Below are 21,880 nucleotides of genomic sequence, written 5' to 3'. Positions count from 1 at the left end.
TGCCCCTATTGTAGAAAAGTATTTAAAGAAATGTTTATCTGTTATGTATTTCTGGATAATGTAATCATATTTAATGCTTTAATTGATTTATGTTGTGTGTAAGTATAGCATACTCATTTTTATTTAAATTTAATATAAAGTATAACTATTAGATATTTCGTAGAAGTGCCTATGTTATCTAGGTTCTTTAGAGATTTTCCTATCCATCTAGAACTGTCCTTTTTTAGGAACTGGAGTATTTATTACTATTTTTTTATTAGCACAAACACATTTATTTATTAACCAAAGAGATGATCCTAATTAATCCAACAGACTTCGAAATAGCTGCATGTAAAATGTTTGTGATAAAGATAATTGGACACAGTAATGAAAAAAAAAACAGTATGGAGATTTGCTCATTGAACTGAGCTTGGTCATTCTCTTAGTTAATTCCCGTCCAAAGTGATGATGGAATTTTTATTCTACTTTTTCATAGATCCTAGTACAGGTGACATTGTTCATGACATAGTCCACCACTAATTTCCTATCTTTCAATTTTCCTGTTACTGTGTTTTCCTTCCCATCACACTCCTGATGCGGAATCAATGCACCATCTGTAAAGTTGCAGACAGTCTGAGTTTTTCTGCCATCAGCTGTGGTTTCTTCAAACTTCCTTCCCAGGGTACAAGAAAACTGTGCTGTTTTCAAAGTGCTGTCAGTTTTATGGTGAGGTTTTGCCATAACAAGTGATGATACAATCTGGCTTGGCCATTGTGCCCATTATTTGCAAAGCAATTCCCACTCCTAGCTCCTTCATGTATTCATCAAAACCTTTGCTGTCCACCAGGCGCCATCTTCCTTCCAGCTGCTGAACTGTGGCCATGGTGGGTGTGGGTGGGCACAGGCAGGCGGGCGTGCAGAGTGGGGTTGAAGTTGGCGTGGATAGCGTGCTGTCGAACTGGGGTATTTATTTTGACCCTTTGAGAAATCTAAGACATATTTTATTTTACCTACCTGTTAAACAATATATACCGAATATAATTTAGGATTCTCGCGATTATTCATACTATCAGTTACATTAGTATTGTACAGTAAAACCCTCAGGTCTGTGAAGTGTTTTTTTTTTTAAAAAAACTCTATAAGACCCTTGATTGCTATTCTTTTCAAGTGCTTAACGTCTTCTTTTCACGAATTTCCTCTTTTCTCTATCCCTGTTAGATTGCAGTTTATCATTTCATTCTAGCATATTAGCCTCTAAAGCCCCTTTCTCTTCTGAACTTATTGCTTCTGGGCTGCTAGAACTTAAAAGTAACTGAGCTTATTTTAATTTTGCCTATCATAAGAGGAAAAGGGTTCTGAGTGAGGACCTGAGGTACAGACATGATGTTTATACTTGGATGTCAAATAGGAATTTCAAACTTAGTATGTCTAAAATGAAACTTCAGCTCTTTCTCCACCCCAAACCTGCACCTTCTGTGATCTTTCCCATCTTGGTTGATGCTACCCTCATCCCTCCAGTGCATAAGCTATATATAACTACTCTTGACTCCTCTCTTTAAGTCACACCTCACATCCAATCTGTTAGGAAATCTAATTGAGTCTTCCTTCAGAATATATTCCAAATATGATCAGTTTCATCACTTCTACTCCTACCCCCCCTTGTCCAGGTCACCATCCCTGACCTGGATCGATGCAAGAGCCTCCAACTGATAAATTGTCTCCACTATGGCCTCTTCTCAACACAGAAGCCAGGGCAATCCTTTCAGAACATAAAATGTGACAACTTAGAACCCTCCAGGCATTCTCCATGTCACTCAGAGTAAAAGCCAAATGATCTACAGGGTGCTGCATGATTGCCCCCGCTCCCCACAGCCTCTGGCCTCCTTGCCTGCTACTCCTCCATCCTGCTCACTCCACTCCACTACGTTGGCCTCCTTACCATTCCTCAGATATGCCAGGCACACTTTCATATGAGAGCCTCTATACTTTTAGTCCTGGAATACTCTTCCTCTAGGGATCTATTTGGCTTACTCCCCCACTTCCTTCAAGTCTTGGCATAAATGAAGCCTGCTTAAACCACCCGATTTTATTTTATTATTTTTTGGCACAGTCTGTCTCTGTTGCTTGGGCTGAAGTACAGTGGCATGATCATGGCTCACTACAGCCTCAACCTCCCGGGCTCAAGTGACCCTGCTGCCTCAGCTTCCTGGGTAGCTGAGACTACAGTTGCATGCCACCATGCCTGGCTAATTTTTAAAAACTTTTTTGTAGAGATGAGGTCTCACTATATTACCCAGGCTGGCCTGAAACTCCTGGGCTCAAGCCATGCTCCTGTCTCAGCCTCCCAAAGTGCTGGGACCGCAGGCATGAGTCGCCATGCCTGGTCCCTTCCTATTTTAAACTGCATTTCTGATTCTCCTTAACCTGTTATATTTATCCACGTATATCATCTAAGATACTCTAATTTACTTGTGTTTATTTAATGTGTTTCTTCTCATTAGAAGGTAAGCTCCATGAGGGCAGGAATTTTTAACTTTTTGTTCAGTGACATATCAGTGCCAGCTGGGCGCAGTGGCTCACGCCTGTAATCCCAACACTTTGGAAGGCTGAGGCAGGCAGATCGCTTCAGGTCGGAAGTTCGAGACCAGGCTGGCCAACATAGTGAAACCCTGTCTTTACTAAAAATACAAAAATTAGCCAGCTGTGGTGGCCCATGCCAGTAATCCAAGCTACTCAGGAGGCTGAGGCAGGAGAATTGCTTGAACCTAAGAGGCAGAGGTTGCATTGAGCCGACACTGTGCCTCTGCACTCCAGCCTGAGCAACAGAATGAGACTGTCTATCCCTCCCCCCACAAAAAAAAAAAGATTTATCAGTGCCTAATAGTACCTGGCACATAGTGAGTGCTTAATAATAAGTATTTACTGAATGAATGAATGAATTATAATCTGTAGACTTTAAGAATTTATGTAATTAACTTGGAACCTTTTTCTGTGGCTTGTTAATCTTATTCTGGATAGTTGAGTTTACTTGATAAATGGCATAAATATATAAGGAGAGTACTATATCTAATATTGCATGTATGGTAAGTAATAAATTGATTGTTTTTTTGTTGTTGTTGTTTTTTTTTTTTTGAGACGGAGTCTCGCTCCGTTGCCCAGGCTGGAGTGCAGTGGCCGGATCTCAGCTCACTGCAAGCTCCGCCTCCCGGGTTTACGCCATTCTCCTGCCTCAGCCTCCCGAGTAGCTGGGACTACAGGCGCCCGCCACCTCGCCCGGCTAGTTTTTTGTATTTTTTAGTAGAGACGGGGTTTCACCGTGTTAGCCAGGATGGTCTTGATCTCCTGACCTCGTGATTCGCCCGTCTCAGCCTCCCAAAGTGCTGGGATTACAGGCTTGAGCCACCGCGCCCGGCCAATTGATTGTTAAACTAATTTTTGTGGAACACTTTTGAGTTTAAGTCCATTAATTATTTGTATTGTAAAGTTTAAAGTCTGTAGTTTTAAGTGTCTAACCTATTTTTTGTTGAGATCTGAAAACTTAATATAACTATGTCTGTTGGTATTGCTTGGTTAGAGAGCTAAAGTATTTCTAATTGGGTTTATTTTGTATTTTGCCTGTAGATACACTCTGTGCAGTTCTAGAGAGAGACACACTCAGTATTCGAGAAAGTCGACTTTTTGGAGCTGTTGTACGCTGGGCAGAAGCAGAATGTCAGAGACAACAATTACCTGTGACTTTTGGGAATAAACAAAAAGTTCTAGGAAAAGCACTTTCCTTAATCCGGTTCCCACTGATGACAATTGAGGAATTTGCAGCAGGTAAGGGTATAAATTCACCAAAATCTATTTGAAACTGTTTTAATAGTCTGTCAGGACTGGGCATGGTGGCTCACGCCTGTAATCCCAGCACTTTGGGAGGCCGAGGCAGGTGGATCACTTGAGGTCAGGAATTCGACACCAGCCTGGCCAACATGGTAAAACCCCATCTCTACTAAAAATACAAAAAAATTAGGCATGGTGGCGGGCGCCTGTAATCCCAGCTACTCGGGAGGCTGAGGCAGGAGAATCGCTTGAACCCAGGAGACGGAGGTTGCAGTGAGCCGAGATCATGCCATTGCATTCCAGCCTGGGCGACAGAATGAGACTCCATCTCAAAAAAAAAAAAAAAGTTTATCAGTCTCCCTGTGCCAGAGAGGAAAAGAAGCTGTTATTTATTCAGTACTAATCACATGACAAACATATATGCAAGTGTATGATTTCATTTAAGCCTTTCAAAATTATATTATCCATATTGTGTAGGTTAGAGAAGTGAAGTTGGGAGAGGTTGAGTGCCTTGCCCCAGATTATGACAGATCTTTATGACTTTTTTTTTTTTTTTTTTGGAGACAGTCTCCTTCTGTTGCCCAGGCTGGCGTGCCATGGCACAAACACATTTCACTAAAGCCTCCACCTCCCAGGCTCAATTAGTCCTCCCACCTCAGCCTCCCAAATAGTAGGGACTATAGGTGTACACTACCATGCTCAGTTAATTTTTTAACTTTTTTTGTAGAGACAGGTTCTCACCATCCTGTCTGGGCTGGTCTTGAACTCCTGGGCTCAAGCCTTCCAAAGTGCTGGGATTACAGGTGTGAGCCACCACACCCAGCCCCTGTTTGACTCTTAAGGTTGATGCTTCTGGTTAAAATCAGATCTGTTTTGAGTCTCCATGACCACTTATGACCTGTTTTCATTAACCATATCATAATTGACTATTATCTGCCTTTAAATCATGGCCAGGTTGATTCAAAAGAAAGAAAAGTCTCGTGATTTATTTTTTATTTTTTATTTTTTTTGAGACAGAGTCTCCCTCTGTTGCTCAGGCTGGAGTGCAGTGGTGTGATTTCAGCTCACTGCAGTGTCCACTTCCCGGGTTCAAACGATTGTCCCACCTCAGCCTCCTGAGTAACTGGGATTACAGGTGTGCACCACCACAAGCTGGCTAATTTTTATATTTTTAGTAGAGACAGGGTTTCATCATATTTGTCAGGCTGGTCTCGAACTCCTGACCTCAGGTGATCTGCCCACCTCGGGCTCCCAAAGTGCTGGGATTATAGGCATGAGCCACTGCGCCTAGCCCTCAATTTTTTAAAAAATAATTTCAGCTTTTATTTTAGATTCGGGGGTAACGTACAGATTTGTTTCATGGGTATATTATGTGATGATGAAGTTTGAGGTACAATTGATCGCATCACTTAGGCAGTGAGCATAATATCCAGTAGTTAGTTTTTCAACTCTTTTCCTGCTTCTGTCCCTTCCTCTTTCCCCCTTTTTAACAGTGCTCAGTGGCATTGTTTCCATCTTTATGTCCATTTGTATCCAATGTTTAGCTTCCACAAGTGAGAACATATGGTATTTGGTTTTCTGTTTCTGCATTAACTCGCTTAGAGTAATGGCCTCTAGCTGCATCCATGTTGCTGCAAAAGGCATGATTTTGTTCTTTTTTATGGCTGTGTAGTATTCTGTGGTGTGTGTGTGTCCATGGGTGTGTATGTATGTATCACATTCTCTTTACCCAGTCTACCATTGATGGACACCTAGGTTGAGTCAATGTCTTTGCTGTTATGAGTAGTGCTGTGATGAACATATGAGTGCATGTGTCTTTTGGTGGAACAATTTATTTTCTTTTGGATATATAACCAGTAATGGGATTGCTGTGTTGACTGGTAGTTCTGTGTGTTTTTCTTTCTTTTTTTTTTTTTTTGAGACAGAGCCTCACTCCAGGCTGGAGTGCAGTGGTACAATCTCAGCTCACTGCAACTTCCACCTCCTAGGTTCAAGCAATTCTCCCACCTCAACCTCCCAGGTAACTGGGACTGCAGACGCCCACCGCTACACTCAGCTACTTTTTGTATTTTTTGGTAGAGACAGGGTTTCGCCATGTTGGGCAAGCTGGTCTTGAACTCTTGACCTGAAGTGATCCACCTGCCTTAGCCTCCCAAAGTGCTGGGATTACAGACATGACCCACTGTGCCCGACCTTGGTAGTTCTGAGTTCTTTGAGAAATCTCCAGACTGCTTCCCACAATGGCTAAACTTGTCTATATTCCCACCATCAGTGAGTAAGAATTACCTTTTCTCTGTAGCCTCGCCAGCAACTGGTTTTTTAAATTTATTTATTTTAATAGGCATTCTGAGGAGTGAGGAGTGTGAGATGGTATCTCATTGTGGTTTTGATTTGCATTTCTCTGATGATTAGTGATGTTGAGCATTTTTTTCATGTTTGTTGGCTGCTTGTATGTCTTCTTTTGAGAAATGTCTTCATATTTTTTGGCCCACTTTAAGAGGTTTTTTTTTCTTATTGAATTGTTAAAATTCCCTATAGCTCCTGGATATTTGACCTTTGTCAAACACATAGTTTGTGAATATTTTCTCCCATTCTATAGGTTGTCCATTTGTTGGGTTGATAGTTTCTTTTACTGTGCAGAAGCTTTAATTAGGAAGTTTAATTATGTCTTACTCGTCAGTTTTTGTTTTTGTTGCAATTGCTTTTGAGGACTTTGTCATAAATTATCTCCCAAGGTCAGTGTCCAGAGTGGTGTTTCCTAGGTTTTCTTCTAGGATTCTTACAGTTTGAAATCTTACTTTAAATCTTTAATCCATCTTGAGTTAATTTTTGTGTATGGTGAAAGGTGGGGGTCCAGTTTCATTCTTCAGCGTATGGCTAGCCAACTATCCCAGTACCATTTATTGAATAGAGGGATCTTCCCCCATTGCTTATTTTTGTCAACTTTGTCAAAGATCAGATGGCTGTAGGTCTGCAGCTTTATTTCTGGGTTCTCTTTTCTGTTCCTTTGGTGTATGTGTCTGTTTTTGTACCAATACCATGCTGTTTTGGTTACTGTAGCCTTATAGTATAGTTTGAAACCCAATGGTGATGTGATGCCTCTGGTTTTGTTCTTTCTGCTTAGGATTGCTTTGGCTATTCAGGCTTTTTTTTGTTGTTGTTGTTCCATGTGAATTTTAGAATATTTTTCTAGTTCTGTGAAAAATGATGTTGGTAGTTTGATAGAAATAGCATTAAATCTGTAGATTGCTTTGGGCAGTACGGTCATTTGAATGATATTGAGTCTTCCAATCCATGAGCATAGAACATTTTTCCATTTGTTTGTGTCGTCTGTGATTTCCTCCAGCAGTGTTTTATAGTTCTCCTTGTAGAGATCTTTTACTTAGTAAAAATACATCTAACCAGGATGTATGGATGTAAAAATACCTGATAGAAATACATCTTAGAAATACATCTTAGTTAGATGTATTTCTAGGTATTTTATTATTTGTGTGGACATGGTAAATGGGATTGTATTCATAATTTGGCTCTCAGTTTGAACGTTATTGGTGTATAGAAATGATGCTGACTTTTGTACATTAATTTTATATTCTGAGGCTTTACTGAAGTTCTTTATCAGTTCCAGGAGCCTTTGGTGGAACTTTTTTTTTTTTTTTTTTTTGGTTGTTGTTGTTGAGATGGAGTTTTGCTGTTTGTTGCCTAGGCTGGAGTGCAGTGGCGTGATCTCAGCTCACTGCAACCTCTGCCTTCCAAGTTCAAGAGATTCTTCTACCTCAGCCTCCAGCTGGGGTTACAGGTGCTTGCCACCACCCCCAGCTACTTTTTGTATTTTTAGTAGAGACGGGTTTTCACCATGTTGGCCAGGCTGGTCTCAAACTCCTGACCTCAGGTGATCCACTCTGCCTGAGCCTCCCAAAGCACTGGGATTACAGGCATGAACCACCACACCCAGCCTGATGGAATCTTTAGAGTTTTCTAGGTATAGAAGCATATAATCTGTGAAGAGAGATAGTTTTGACTTCTTTTCTTATTTGGGTGCATTTTATTTCTTTTTCTTTCCTGATTGCTCTGGTTGGGACTACCAGTACTATGTTGAATAGGAGTGGTGAGAGTGAGCAGCCTTGTCTTTTTCTAATTCTCAAGGGGAATGCCTCTAGCTTTTGCCCATTCAGCATGATGTTGGTTGTGGATTTGTCATAGATGGTTCTTGTTATTTTGGGGATATTCATTTGATGCCTAGTTTGTTGAGGGCTTTTATCATGAAGAGATGCTGGTTTTCATAGAAAGCTTTTTCCATGTCTATTGAGACAATCATATGGTTTTATTTTTAACACTATTTCATGATTGTTGTGAATTGTATTACTTTTTATTTTTCGATTTTATTTTAGTTTTAGAGTGAAGTCTTGCTATGTTGCTCAGGCTGGCCATGAGCTTCTGGGGTTAAGTGCTTCTTCCACCTTAGCCTCTTAGCCAGTGTGCCTGGCTGAATTATATTTCATTACGCTTATTGGCCTTTTTATTTTCCTTTACATTATTCATGTCTTTTGTTGTTCTGTTGGTGTGTTCAAATTTTTTTTTACCGGTTTATCTTACATTGATTCTTTGTATATTATATATTCCAGTTTTTCTTTCTGACTTATACTTGTTCCAATTTTCTCCAAGATTGTTTTGTTTTGCTGATAAGAATCAGTGTTTGGGTTTTTTTTAAAACAAACTTTTGAAATTGAAGTTTAACATCCATATAGTAAAATGAACAAATAAAGTGAACATACTCATTTAACTAATTTATCCTACTGTACTAGTACCCCAGAAGCCTTTGTCATGCCCCTTTAAGTCACTAATCTCCCTCTGAAAGGTGACTACTTTCTGTCTTCTATAAATTAGTTGTGTCCATATTTAAACTTTATATAAAGGAAATCATATATATGGTGTATATTCTTTTATGTGTGGCTTCTTTCTCTTAACATGCCTGTTAGATTCATCCATGTGGTTGAGTGTGGCAGTAGCTCATTCTTTTTCATTGCTTTGTAATATTCTGTTATATGACTGTGCCATGATTTATTTATGCATTTTACTGTTGTTGGATATATGGATTGTTTCTGTTTGGGGGCCATTGAGGCCATTCTTGTACATGTGATTTGGTATACATATGTAAACGTTTCTGTTGGATATAGATGAGTGGAATTGCTAAGTCATGGAGTGTGCATATGGTCAGCATTAGTAGATCCTGCCATCCTGCCAAACAGTCCCTTAAAGTGGTTGTAACACTTTAACATCAACAAAGTGAAGAGACATAAGAGTTTGTTCTGGTTGCCCACATCCTCTCCAGTACTTGGTATTGTCAATTTTTGTAGTTCTAGCCATTTGTGTGGGTGTGAGGACGTATTTCATTGTGGTTTTAAGTTTCATGTCACAGATGATTAATGATGTTGAATATGCCAAATAGTTTTTTGTTTTTTTTTTTTTTTTTGAGACGGAGTCTTGCTCCGTCACCCAGGCTGGAGTGCGTGGCGCGATCTTGGGCTCACTGCAAGCTCGCTCCTGGTTTAAACCATTCTCCTGCCTCAGCCATCCCCGAAAGCCTTGGGGACTAAACAGGCGCCCGTCACATCGCCCAGCTAGTTTTTTGTATTTTTAGTAAGATGGGGTTTCACCGTGTTAGCCAGGATGGTCTCGATCTCCTGACCTCGTGATCTGCTGCCCGTCTCGCCTCCCAAAGTGCTGGAATTACAGGCTTGAGCCCACTGCACGGCCCCAACCAATAGTTTTTTAATCCAGTGCCTGACAGACTGACTTTGTCTTTTATCTGAACTGTTTGGTTCACTTGCATTTAATGTAAATTTGTGCAATGGATATATTTGGGTTTATGTTTACCATCTTGCAATTTGTTTTCACAAATTGTCACATCTGTTTTTTGTTTCTTTTTTTTCCTTTCTTGCTTTCTTTTAGAGGAACCAAGTTATTTTTATTATTATTTTATTATTTTATTTTTTATTTTCTTTAGGTAATGATAACAGTTTCCCCCCTTATTCTGTGAATATAGTGAACTACATTAATTGAGTTTCCAATTTAAACCTATTTTGGATTCCTTACGTAAATCAGACTTGGTTGTTATGCATTATCCTTTTATATATTACTGGATTTAATTTGCTGAATTTTAAAGTATTTTATGACTACTGAATGAGAGAAATTAGTCTCTCTATATATTTTTTCTTGCAATGAAATTGTCAAAATTATCTTCATACAAAAGTTAGAAATATTTCCTTTTTTCCCCCCAGTGTTTAAGAGTTTATATTATTAATTTTCTCTGGGAACCAACTTCTGGCTTTATTAATTTTCTGTATTATAGTATGTTTTCCATTTCATTACTTTCTGCCTTTTTCTTTATTACTTTCTTCCTTTCCTTTCTTTGCTTTTAATTTGCTGGGGTTATTTTATTAGTCTTTGTGACTTTTTTAGATACTTAGAAGGTCAACCTATATTCTTTTTGAATGCATATATTTAAGTCTGTATTTTTCCTCCCAGCACCCTTCCCCTCCAGTTTTGATATGTGTATTTTCATTATCATTTGATTAAAATTTTAATTTTGCTTTTTTTTTTTGACTCATAGATTGTAGATAATTTCCAAATATTTGGGATTTCTTCTTATCTTGCTCTTGCTGATTTCTGGCTTAATTCCAGTGTAGTCAGAAAATATATTCTGTATCATTTCAGCCCTTTGAAATTTGTTGATATCTGCTTTGGCCCAGCATATGGTAGTTTTATTTATTTTTATTATTTTATTTTATTTATTTTTGAGACAGTGTCTCGCTCTTTCACCCGGGCTGAAGTATAGTGGCATGATCTCGGCTCACTGTAACCTCCGCCTCCTGGGGTCCAGCGATTCTCCTGCCTCAGCCTCCCGGGTAGCTGGGATGACAGGCACGTGCTGCCATGCCCTGCTAATTTTTATATTTTTAGTAGCAACGGGGTTTCACCGTGTTTGGCCAGGCTGGTCTCGAACTCGTGACCTCAGGTGATCCACCCACCACAGCCTCCCAAAATGCTAGGATTACAGGCGTGAGCCACCTCACCTGGCCCATATGGTAGTTTTAATAAGTATTCATGTATACTTGAGAAAAGTGTATTCTTATTTGTTATATGCAGAAAAACCTGAATAGTCCTGTATCTGTGCAACAAATTGAATACTATATTTATGAAAGGAATATATAGTAATAATCTTCAAATTTTCTATATATCTGTCTATTGATTTGCTTTTTGTTTGTCCTATCAGTTACTAAAAGAAGTAGATTTAAATCTCAGGGTATGCTTGAGAATGTGTTTCCTTTCGATTCCATCAGTTTTCTTCTTTATTTTGAGACTGTATCATTAGGTACATTCAAATTTAGGATTTTTTTTTTTTTTTTTTTAGACGGGGTCTTGCTCTTTCACCCAGGCTGGAGTGCAGTGGCCGGATCTCAGCTCACTGCGAGCTCTGCCTCCTGGGTTTACGCCATTCTCCTGCCTCAGCCTCCTGAGTAGCTGGGACTACAGGCGCCTGCCACCTCGCCCGGCTAGTTTTTTGTATTTTTTAGTAGAGACGGGGTTTCACCGGGTTAGCCAGGATGGTCTCGATCTCCTGACCTTGTGATCCGCCCGTCTCGGCCTCCCAAAGTGCTGGGATTACAGGCTTGAGCCACCACGCCCGGCCAGGATTTTTTTTTTTTTATTGAATTTGCTTCTTTATCTTTACAATCTATCTCACTTTAAATCTAATTAAATTTCTTGTGGGTTTTTTTTTTTTTTTTTTTTTTGAGACAGAGTCTCCCTCTGTCACCCAGGCCGGAGTGCAGTGGCACAGTCTTCGCTCACTGCAACCTCCACCTCCTGGGCTTAAGCAGTTCTCATAGCTGGGACTACAGGCGTGCACTACCATGCCCTGCTAAATTTTGTATTTTTAGTAGAGATGGGGTTTTGCCATGTTGGCCAGGCTAGTCTCAAACTCCTGGCATCAAGTGATCAGCTCGCCTCAGCCTCCCAAAGTTCTGACATGAGCCACCACGCCCGGCCTAAACTTCTTGTTTTAAAGTCTTTGTCTGATATTGGTATAGTTTCTCAAGGTTTTTAAAATTCTATGTCTTTCTCATCCTTTTACTTTTAGCCTTACGTTATTTTGACCATGTCTCTTGTAAGCTTCATTTTTTAAAAATTCAGTCTGAAAGACTTTGCCTTTTATTTGGAATATTTGATTCACTTTATACTTAAATGATTAAAATTTTTTTAAACTTTAAACTTTTTTTTTTTTTTTTTTTTTTTTTTTGTTTGTTTGTTTGTAGACAGTGTCTCCTCTGTTACCCAGGCTGGAATGCAGTGACATGATTTCAGCTCACTCCAGTGTCAACCTCCTGGGCTCAGGTGATCCTCCCACCTCAGCCTCCCTTATTAAAGAGTCTTTTATTATTATTTTAGTGGGTTGCCCTTATTATTACGAGAATATATTCTTACTGATTTTTAAATTAAATCTTAAAAATTAAAATTTTTAGGTGGGGCACAGTGGCTCATGCCTTTATTCCCAGCACTTTGGGAGGCTGAGGCGGGTGGATTGTTTGAGTCAAGTTCAAGGCCAGCCTCGGCAAAATGGGGAAACCCTGTCTTTACAAAAAAAAATTTAAAAATTTGCCTGGAGTGGTGGCACACACCTGTAGTCGCAGCTACCTGGGGGACTGAGCTGGGGATCACTTGAACCCAGGAGTTCAAGGCTGCAGTTAGCCATGATCACACCACTGCTCTCCATACCTGGGTGACAGTGAGACCCTGTCTCTAAATAAATAAATTAAATTAAAAAATTTTAATTAAAATTTTCTACACTATAATAAAGGCATTATTGATACTTTTGCTATATTTAACCTTCTCTAGCCTTTGGTGCTACTATTTCATGTATTTTCATTTTTCGTATGTTATAAAGCCCACAAAACATTAAAGTCAATAATCATTTTGATTTGCCTATATATTTGCCCTTTCAGTTATCTTCATTTTTTTCTGTATGACCAGATGTGTGCTTCTATCTGGAAACATTTCTGTTAGCTTGAAAAATTCCCTTCAGTATTTCTTTTAGAACAGGCAGGATACTAACCACATTCTCTCAACTCTTTTTTGTCTTTTGTCTAAAAACAGCTTTATCTTACCTTTTTTATTTTTTATTTATTTTTTATTTTTATTTTTTTAGAAGAGATGAGGCCCTGCTATCCTGCTATGTTGCCCTCGCTGGAGTTCAGTGGCTATTCACAGCCTCAAAATTCTGGCCTCAAACAATCCTCCACCCCAGCCTCCTGAGTAGCTGAGACTAGAGGGGCACACCGCTGAACCCAGCTTGCCTTCATTTTGAAGGATATTTTCTGGGTAGAAAGCTCCATCTTTCATTTGAATGCTATTCTATTCTTTTTTTTTTTTTCTTTTTTTTTTTGGAGACAGAGTAAGACTCTGTCACCACCCATCCTAGAGTGCAGTGGCACAATTTCATCTCAGTGCAACCTCCACCTGCCAGGTTCAAGTGATTCTCCTGCCTCAGCCTCCCGAGTAGCTAGGATTACAGGCACCCACCACCATGCTCGGCTAAATTTTGTATTGTTAGTAGAGACGGGGTTTCACCATGATTAGGAATGGTACCCAACATGTAGGCTTTTATCGCTCACCTGCCTTCCACCATTTCCCCCAAGTCCCCAAAGTTCATTGTATCATTCTTACGCCTTTGCCTCCTCATAGCTTCTTAGCTCCCACTTATAAGTAAGACCATATGATATTTGGTTTTCCATTCCTGAGTTACTTCACTTAGAATAATGGCCTCCAAGTGCATCCAAGTTGCTGCAAAGGCCTTTGTTTCGTTCTGTTTTATGGCTGAGTAGTATTCTGTGATGTATACATACCACATTTTCTTCATCCAGTCATTGGTTGATGGGCATTTAGCTTGGCTCCATATTTTTGCAGTTGCCAGTAGTGCTGCTATAAACATGTATGTGCAAGTATCTTTTTCATGTAATGACTTACTTTCCTTTGGGTAGATATCCAGTAGTGGAATTGCTGGATGAAATGGTAGTTCTAATTTTAGTTCTTTTTTTTTTTTTGAGACAGAGTCTCGCTCTGTTGCCCAGGCTGGAGTGCAGTGGTGCAATCGTGGCTCACTGCAACTTCCGCCTCCAGGTTCAAGCGATTCTCCTGCCTCAGCCTCCCGAGTAGCTGGGACTACAGGCGCACATCACTGCACCCAGCTAATTTTTGTATTTTTTTACAAATGGGGTTTCACCATGTTGGTCAGGCTGGTTTCAAACTCCTGACCTCGTGATCTGCCCACCTCAGCCTCCCAAAGTGCTGGGATTACAGGCATGAGCCACCATGCCTGGCCCTTTTTAGTTCTTTAAGGAATCTCCATACTGTTTTCCTTAGTGATTGTACTAGTTTACATTACCACCAGCAGTGTAAAAGAGTTCCCTTTTCACCACATCCACGCCAGCATCTTTTTTTTTTCTTCTTCTAATTATGGCCATTCTTGCAGGAGTAAGGTGATACCTTATTGCGGTTTTAATTTGCCTTTCCATGATAATTAGTGATGAGCGTGAGCATTTTTTCATATGTTTGTTGGACACTTGTATATGTTCTTTTGAGAATTGTCTCTTCCTGTCCTTTGCACACTTTGTCCTGGGATTATTTGTTTTTTTTTTTTTGCTTGCTGATTTGTTTTGAGTTGTAGATTCTGGGTATTAGTCCTTTGTTGGATGCATAGTTTGCAAATATTTTCTCCCACTCCGTGGGTTGTGTGTTTGCTCTGCTGATTGTTTCTTCCACTGTGCAAAAGCTTTTTAGTTTAATTAGGTTCCATTCATTTATTTTTGTTTTTGTTGCATTTGCTTTTGGGTTCTTAGTCATGAATTATTTACCTAAGCCAATGTCTTGAAGAGTTTTCTAGATGCTGTCTTCTAGAATTTTTATGGTTTCTTAGATTTAAGTCTTTGATTCATCTCGAGTTGATTTTTATATAAGGTGAGAAAGGAGGATTCCTGGCATCCATAAGGAACAGCATTTATTCCTGGATCTAAGTTTTGACTAATTAATGCTTTTAACATTTTAATTAATGTGTTTAACCTCAAATGGATTTATCAAAACTTTAAAATATATGCAAAGATTATATATGCTAAGGTTTTTTCCCCCTATTTTTATGTTACATTCTCTAGATTTGAATTTACTTTAAGTGGAGTATTCCAAAGTTAAGAATTGAAATCAAATTGCTTTTTTTAGGTTTATGTTTTTATTTCCACAGGTCCTGCTCAATCTGGAATTTTGTCAGATCGTGAAGTGGTAAACCTCTTTCTTCATTTTACTGTCAACCCTAAACCCCGAGTTGAATACATTGACCGACCAAGATGCTGCCTCAGAGGAAAGGAATGCTGCATCAATAGATTCCAGCAAGTAGAAAGCCGCTGGGGTTACAGTGGGACGAGTGATCGAATCAGGTATCTGTTATATTGGGGATACGGGGTAGAGTGGGGTAGCAGTTACCATTTGGCCTTTTTTATGTATTATGGGAGATAATTAACCAACATTTCATTTTATGCTTTGTTTAATACACTTTTAAGTTAAGTTAATACAGGAGTCAAGAAGTCACTGAGGCATCCTGCCCTCCTCACTGATTTATGAGTGAGGGTGACTTCTTAAGAAAAAAATAGAGTAAGAAAAGATTGGGTTGGACCTTCTGTTACGTGATTTTTTCCCCCCCGAGATGGAGTCGCTCTGTCACTCAGGCTGGAGTGCAGTGGCGCGATCTCTCTCACTGTAACATTTGCCTCCTGGGTTCAAGCGATCCTCCCACCTCAGTCTCCCAAGTAACCTGTAAGGCATGCACCACCATGCCCAGCTAATATTTTTGTATTTTTAGTAGAGACAGGGTTTCACCATGTTGTCCAGGCTGGTCTTGACCTACTGACCTCAAGTGATTCACCTGCCTCAGCCTTCCAAAGTGCTGGGATTACAGGGGTAAGCCACCACATCTGGCTGTTATGTGATTTTTGTTTGGATCACCACTGCCCAGTGAGCTGAGCTCTAGACCTTAATTGATCAAACATTATTTTTACAGACTTAGGGCTACAATTAATAAATGCAACCTTACTATGTTTAGTGTGAGTTTTTTCTTTGCATGGATGTTGCAGGGAAAATATCTCATTATACATTTATAAAAGCTTTGAGAAAAAAATCAAGAATCTTGAAAAATGCATGCATATAATCCTGTTGAAGAAATTGTCTTTGCTGTATTGTGTTTCTTTAGGTCAAGTGTCAAAATAGAATCAGTGCCGGTTTTCACAATTAACAAGTTGGTTAAAAAAGAGAAATCTGGTTGGATGGGGGACTATTATAAATCTCGAGTTAACATGGAAATTAAAAATGTACTTGTAGGCTATTGAATAATAATTCACAATAACTATATGTAAAAACTTATGGGATGAGGCCAAAGCTGCACACAAATAAAAAATAATAATTAACTACTTATAGTAAATAGAGTAGAAATAAATGATTTAAGCATTCAGCCCAAGTAGCTAGAAAACAAATAGCAAAAGAACTATAAGAAAAGAGAAAGTAAATAGATAAATGCAAAAATTAATGAATTGGAAATAGTAGAATTGATAAATCCATAAGCTGGTTCCTTTAAAAGACCAATAAAATAAATAAACCTCTGGCAAAGGTAATAAACATTCACATTTAGAAGTAAAACGGGAATATAATTATATGCTGACATTTTATTTTAATTCTGGGTTTATTCTGTGCTAATAAATTGAACATGTTGATGGAATGGATCATTTTATAGGCAAATATAAATTACCAAATTGACTGAAGAAGAAAGCCTGAATAGACCAATTACCATGGAAGGAATTAAAAGTTATCAAAGAACTGTCCCTTCACAAGGTGATTTTTACAGGTGAGTTTTGTCAAATCCTCAAGGAACAGTTAGTTTCCTTGAGCATTAAAAGAATAAAATACTACTTGGTTAATTATTGAAGGAAGCATAACCCTTATATAGGAATCAGACAAGACAAAAAAAATCTAGATCAATCTCAATATAAAGAAGAAAGTTTGTGTAAAACATTAGGATAATGAATCTGTACCTTAGGAGAATAACACTGTATGATCCAAACAGAGTTTATTTGGAGATTGAAAGAATGGCTCAGTGTTAGGAAATGTATAGTATAATTCTCACAACAGATCAAAGAAGAAAAACAATTTGATTTCAGTCGATGTCAGAAAGGTTTTTGATAAAATTTTACCTTCATTCTAGATATAATTCTTACTAGATTAGGCCTAGAAGAATACTTGTTTGCCATGATAAACTATTGAAACCTCAAGACAGAGATGCCTACTGTCCTTGCTGTTTTCAGCAGTGTTATTATAATTCTGATTGATTATTTGCTAATGACATTATGTACATTAGTAGTTCACAACTCTATCAAACCCAGTTCTCTCTTTTTTTAATAAATATTTTGTAATTCCCACTTTACTAACCTGAAATAAAATTCATAGATAATATGCTTTATACATTTTGTAATTGATGAGTGATCTAGTTATAATATAAAGGGGAAATAAATGTAACTTATAGTAAAATATGTAGTTCAATACATAGACTTTGGGCAGGACAACACTAGAAGGCAAACTGAAGTAGTCAGTTGCTATACATGTATGTATCACCATGATGAGACAGTTTCAGCTGCACAGTACCTGTGTGTTATGTCTTAAATACCAAGAGCAGCATTGCTGCCACTTACGTTTTCTTTAAAGGTTCCAAGTAAAAGAGTATATATAGTTGATCCTACTCATGGTGTCTATTTCTGAACCTGCCTACTGGCTGAAATTTATCTGTAACCTGTAAAGTCAATACTCTGGGCACTTTCTTAGTCATTTTCAGCAAAGGCTTTAGTTGCCAGACCAGCATGTTTCCAGCTGCAGCTGAACAAGGCAAGGCTCTAGTTTCCTGTTTCAGCTCTCCTACAGAGGTGGAGACGGGGAGGAACAGTGCAGTGGAGTGCAGGAAACTCTGGTTCTTGGGCAGGTTGAATGGGGCTTGAATCCCAGCTCTGGCACCTCTTAGTGGGGCAGCCTCAGACAAGTCACTTAACACTTCCAAATTCTGTTTTCTCTTTTGTGGAATAAAGAAAATAGAATATACTAGGATGAGGTGTTTATTGGTTTGTTTTGAGATGGAGTTTCACTCTTGTTGTCCAGGCTGGAGCAATCTCAGCTCACTGCACCTCCAGGTTCAAGTGATTCTCCTGCCTCAGGCTCCCAAGTAGCTGGGATTACAGGCATGTGCCACCACACATGGCTACTTTTGTATTTTTAGTAGAGACAGGGTTTCACCATGTTGGCCAGGCTTGTCTCGAACTCCTGACCTTAGGTGATCCACCAGCATCAGCCTCCCAAAGTGCTGGGGTTACAGGTATGAGCCACCACGCCTGCCTGGATAAGTTGTTTTTAGGATTTAAGATTATAATCTATGTGAGGTGTGTATATGTATGTATCTGTATAGATACACACACACACACACACACACGCACACGTGCATATTTCCCCTGGGAGCAGTGGTTTAGTATTTGCTAATTCTGTATATTAAGAAATATAACTTATGCAGATAATGAGAATTTACTGTATATTGCTTCTGTTTATATGGTAGTCGCCTCTTGTAAAAGTCTGAATATTAAAATTGCACTAGAAGACTGGGCACGGTGGCTCACGCCTGTAATCCCAGCACTTTGGGAGGCCAAGGCAGGTAGATCACCTGAGGTCGGGAGTTCAAGACCAGCCTGACCAACATGGAGAAACCCTGTCTCTACTAAAAATACAAAATTAGCCAGGCGTGGTGGCGCATGCCTGTAATCCCAGCTACTCGGGAGGCTGAGGCAGGAGAATCGCTTGAACCTGGGTGGTGGAGGTTGCCGTTAGCCAAGATTGCGCCATTGCACTCCAGCCTGGGCAACAAGAGCGAAACTCCGTCTCAAAAACAAAAAAATGCACTAAAAAATCTGGTTTATAAACAAAATGGAATGAGGTTCAAGGCTTGTAGTTATAAACAGATTTTTTACCTACATGAATTCTGGCAAGACACCTAAAAGTTGATTGAGTTATGGGAGACTGTTCTATGCATTTCAGGAAATCTAGTTTCCCTGGCTCCTTGCCAGTAGTGCCCCTAAACCTTTGTGAAATCGAGTATGCCTCCTTGAGGGTGGAACTGCTCTTGAGAACAACTGGTCCACCTAGATAACCTTAGTGTCAAGCCAAAAAACTACTAGAACCAACAAAAGAGAATAGTGGCCACTTATACAAAGCATATTTAAAAACCATTGGTGTTCCTGTATGTCATCAAAATTCAGTTACAGAGATGAATAATGGTGACAGTTGTAAATGATATGAATGTATTTAGTGCCATTGAGCTGTACACTTAAAAATGGTTAAAATGGTACATATTTTACCACAAAAAATTATTATATAAAAGAATTTAGTTACAATTGAGTAAATATCAGTAAATAATATTTTGAGTATGTTACTATTACAGTATGTTACTGTATTACAGTGATTTTATATATCACTATATATATAGAATGTTACTATAGTATTGTGAATAATCCCATTCATAACAGTAACATAATATTAAATAGTAGGATTAAACCCAATAAGAAATATAAAGTACATTAGCTTTATGAAGAACTGGAAAAGTTTGAGTAGAATCAGACTTTAATAAGGACAGTGTCTTCCAAGTTAACCTATGTATGTTAGAGAATTTCTTTCAGAAGTCACATACTAGTTTAGGTAGTGGAGAGTGGCTTGGCAAAATTCTTTTTTTTTTTTTTTTTCTGTGACGGAGTCTTGTTTTGTTGCCCAGGCTGGAGTGCAATGGTGAGATCTGGGCTCACTGCAACCTCCGCCTCCCGAGTTCAAGTGGTTCTCCCTGCCTCAGCCTCCTGAGTAGCTGGGATTATAGGCGCTTGCCACCATGCCTGTCTAATTTTTGTATTTTTAATAGAGACAAGGTTTCACCATGTTGGTCAGGCTGGTTATGAACTCCTGATATCAGGTGATCTGGCTGCCTCAGCCTCTCCAAGTACTGGGATTACAGGTGTGAGCAACCGCACCCAGCTGGCAAAATTCTTAGCAGTTAATTTGGAAGAGTACATGTTTCTCTTTTAATAAGAGTAATACAGATGACAAGACAAAGTATTGTAAAGTTATAGGAAATTAGTGTTGTATGGAGCAGACTAGAGATGTCAGAAACTAACCTAACATAAACAAACATTTAGAAAATGATATGGCCAGGTGTACTGGCTCACGCCTGTAATCCCAGCACTTTGGAAGGCTGAACTCACTTTTGAGCCCAGGAGTTTGAGAACAGCCTGTGCAACATGGTGAAACTCCATCTCTACAAAAAAATTTAAAAATTAGGCATGGTGCATGCACCTGTAATTGCAGCTACTTAAGAGGCTGAGGAAGGAGGATCGCTTAAGCCTGGGAGGTTGAGGCTGCGCTGAGCTGTGATCTCACCACTGCACTCCAGCCCGGGCAACAGAGCAAGACCCTGTCTCAAAAACAAAAAAGATTATGATAAAGGTGAGAGAAAGATTAATCACTGGGAAAATTAAGTTAGATCCTTACTGATCCCATATACCCGTATTCATGTAAATTAAAATTTTAACATTAAAACTGAAACCATGAAAGTCCTGGAACACGTAAATGTTTATGTACTATGAGGATGAGGTAGACCTCTCTAAACTTGGCATATATCATAATTTTGAAAACAGATAATTCAAAAATTTTAGGTACAAAATCACCATGAAGTTAAAAGATACGTGACAAATGGGAAACTTATAGTGGATATTACCAACAAAGCATAAATATCATCTATATATAACATGATCTTTTGAATCTACATTAAAAGACAAACTCATCTGTAGAGAAAATGAGAAAAGAACATGAGTTCAGTATTTCATTAGACAGAAAATCCAGTGGGCAGTAAGCATATATGAGCAAATATTTTATCTCATTAATAATCAAATAAATAGGCTGGGCGTGGTGACTCACACCTGTAATCGACGCACCTTGGGAGGCTGAGGCGGGTGGATCTGTTGACCTCAGGAGTTCCAGACCAGCCTGGGCAACATGGCGAAACCCCATCTCTACAAAAAAATACAAAAATTAGCTGAGCATGGTAGCGTGTACCTATAGTCCCAGCTACTTAGGGGGCTGAGGTGGGATGATTGCTTGAACCTGGGAGGTGAGGCTGCAATGAGCGGAGGTCGTGCCATCGCACTCCAGACTGGGTGACAAAGTGAGATCCTGTGTCAAATAGTAACAATAATAATCAAAATATAAATGGAATTTGTCACTATCAGTTTCTCAAAGGCAAAAGGAAATGAAAAATACTCCTGGTTGATAAGACTGAGAGTAAAATGATCCTTATACCTTATGGGGTATAAAATGTTATCTTTCCAGAAAGCAACTTGACAGTGTTTACCTAATTTAGCCTTAAGACTCTGTCTTTTGACTGGGTGTGGTGGCTCACACCTGTAATCAAAACACTTTGGGAGGCCAAGGCAGGAGGATCGCTTGAGCCCAGGAGTTCAAGATCAGCCTTGGCAACATAGTGAGATCCTGCCTCTACAAATAATAATTTTTTTAAAGTTAGCTGCAGGTAGTGGCATGCACCTGTGGTCCCAGATATTCAGGAGGCTGAGGCAGGAGGGTCACCTGAGCCCAAGAGGTTGAAGCTGCAGTGAGCCGTGATTGCACCACTGCTCTCCTGTTTGAGTGACAGAGCAAGACCCTGTGTAAATAAAGAAATAAAAATAAATTTTTTTAAATAATGTGCCTTTTATTTTCATCAGCAATTCTACTTCTAAGAATGTATTCCAAGGAAAATAATTAAGGCTTCATAAAATGATTTAGCTATAAGATTGTTCATCATGCCATTATTATATAATAAAAACTGCAAGTAACCTAGATTATCCAACAAGGCATTAGTTAAATATAGTGAATTGGTAGTATTTTTTTTTTACCATATTACATGAAAAAGAGG

At 39.0% G+C, this 21,880-nt stretch overlaps 1 protein-coding gene and 1 pseudogene across 2 annotated transcripts in view; one reads left to right on the top strand and one right to left on the bottom strand.

The window, feature by feature from the left end:
* BTBD1 (BTB domain containing 1) overlaps window positions 1-21,880 on the top strand; it is a 56,327-nt gene that overhangs the window by 25,943 nt on the left and 8,504 nt on the right. For both annotated transcript variants that reach the window (XM_017894879.1, XM_017894880.1), the window contains exons 4-5: window positions 3,601-3,798; window positions 15,092-15,284. In XM_017894879.1, coding sequence (XP_017750368.1) covers window positions 3,601-3,798; window positions 15,092-15,284 — 391 coding nt within the window. The remainder of the gene's footprint in view (window positions 1-3,600; window positions 3,799-15,091; window positions 15,285-21,880) is intronic.
* Window positions 457-862, bottom strand: LOC108543993 (fatty acid-binding protein, epidermal pseudogene; annotated as a pseudogene).

This window comes from Rhinopithecus bieti, unplaced genomic scaffold (assembly GCF_001698545.2).
Source record: "Rhinopithecus bieti isolate Rb0 unplaced genomic scaffold, ASM169854v2 scaffold_26298, whole genome shotgun sequence".
Taxonomy (NCBI): Eukaryota; Metazoa; Chordata; class Mammalia; order Primates; family Cercopithecidae; genus Rhinopithecus; species Rhinopithecus bieti.
The sequence above is the reverse complement of the archived record's forward strand: the minus strand, read 5'-3'. Positions and strand labels throughout refer to the sequence as shown.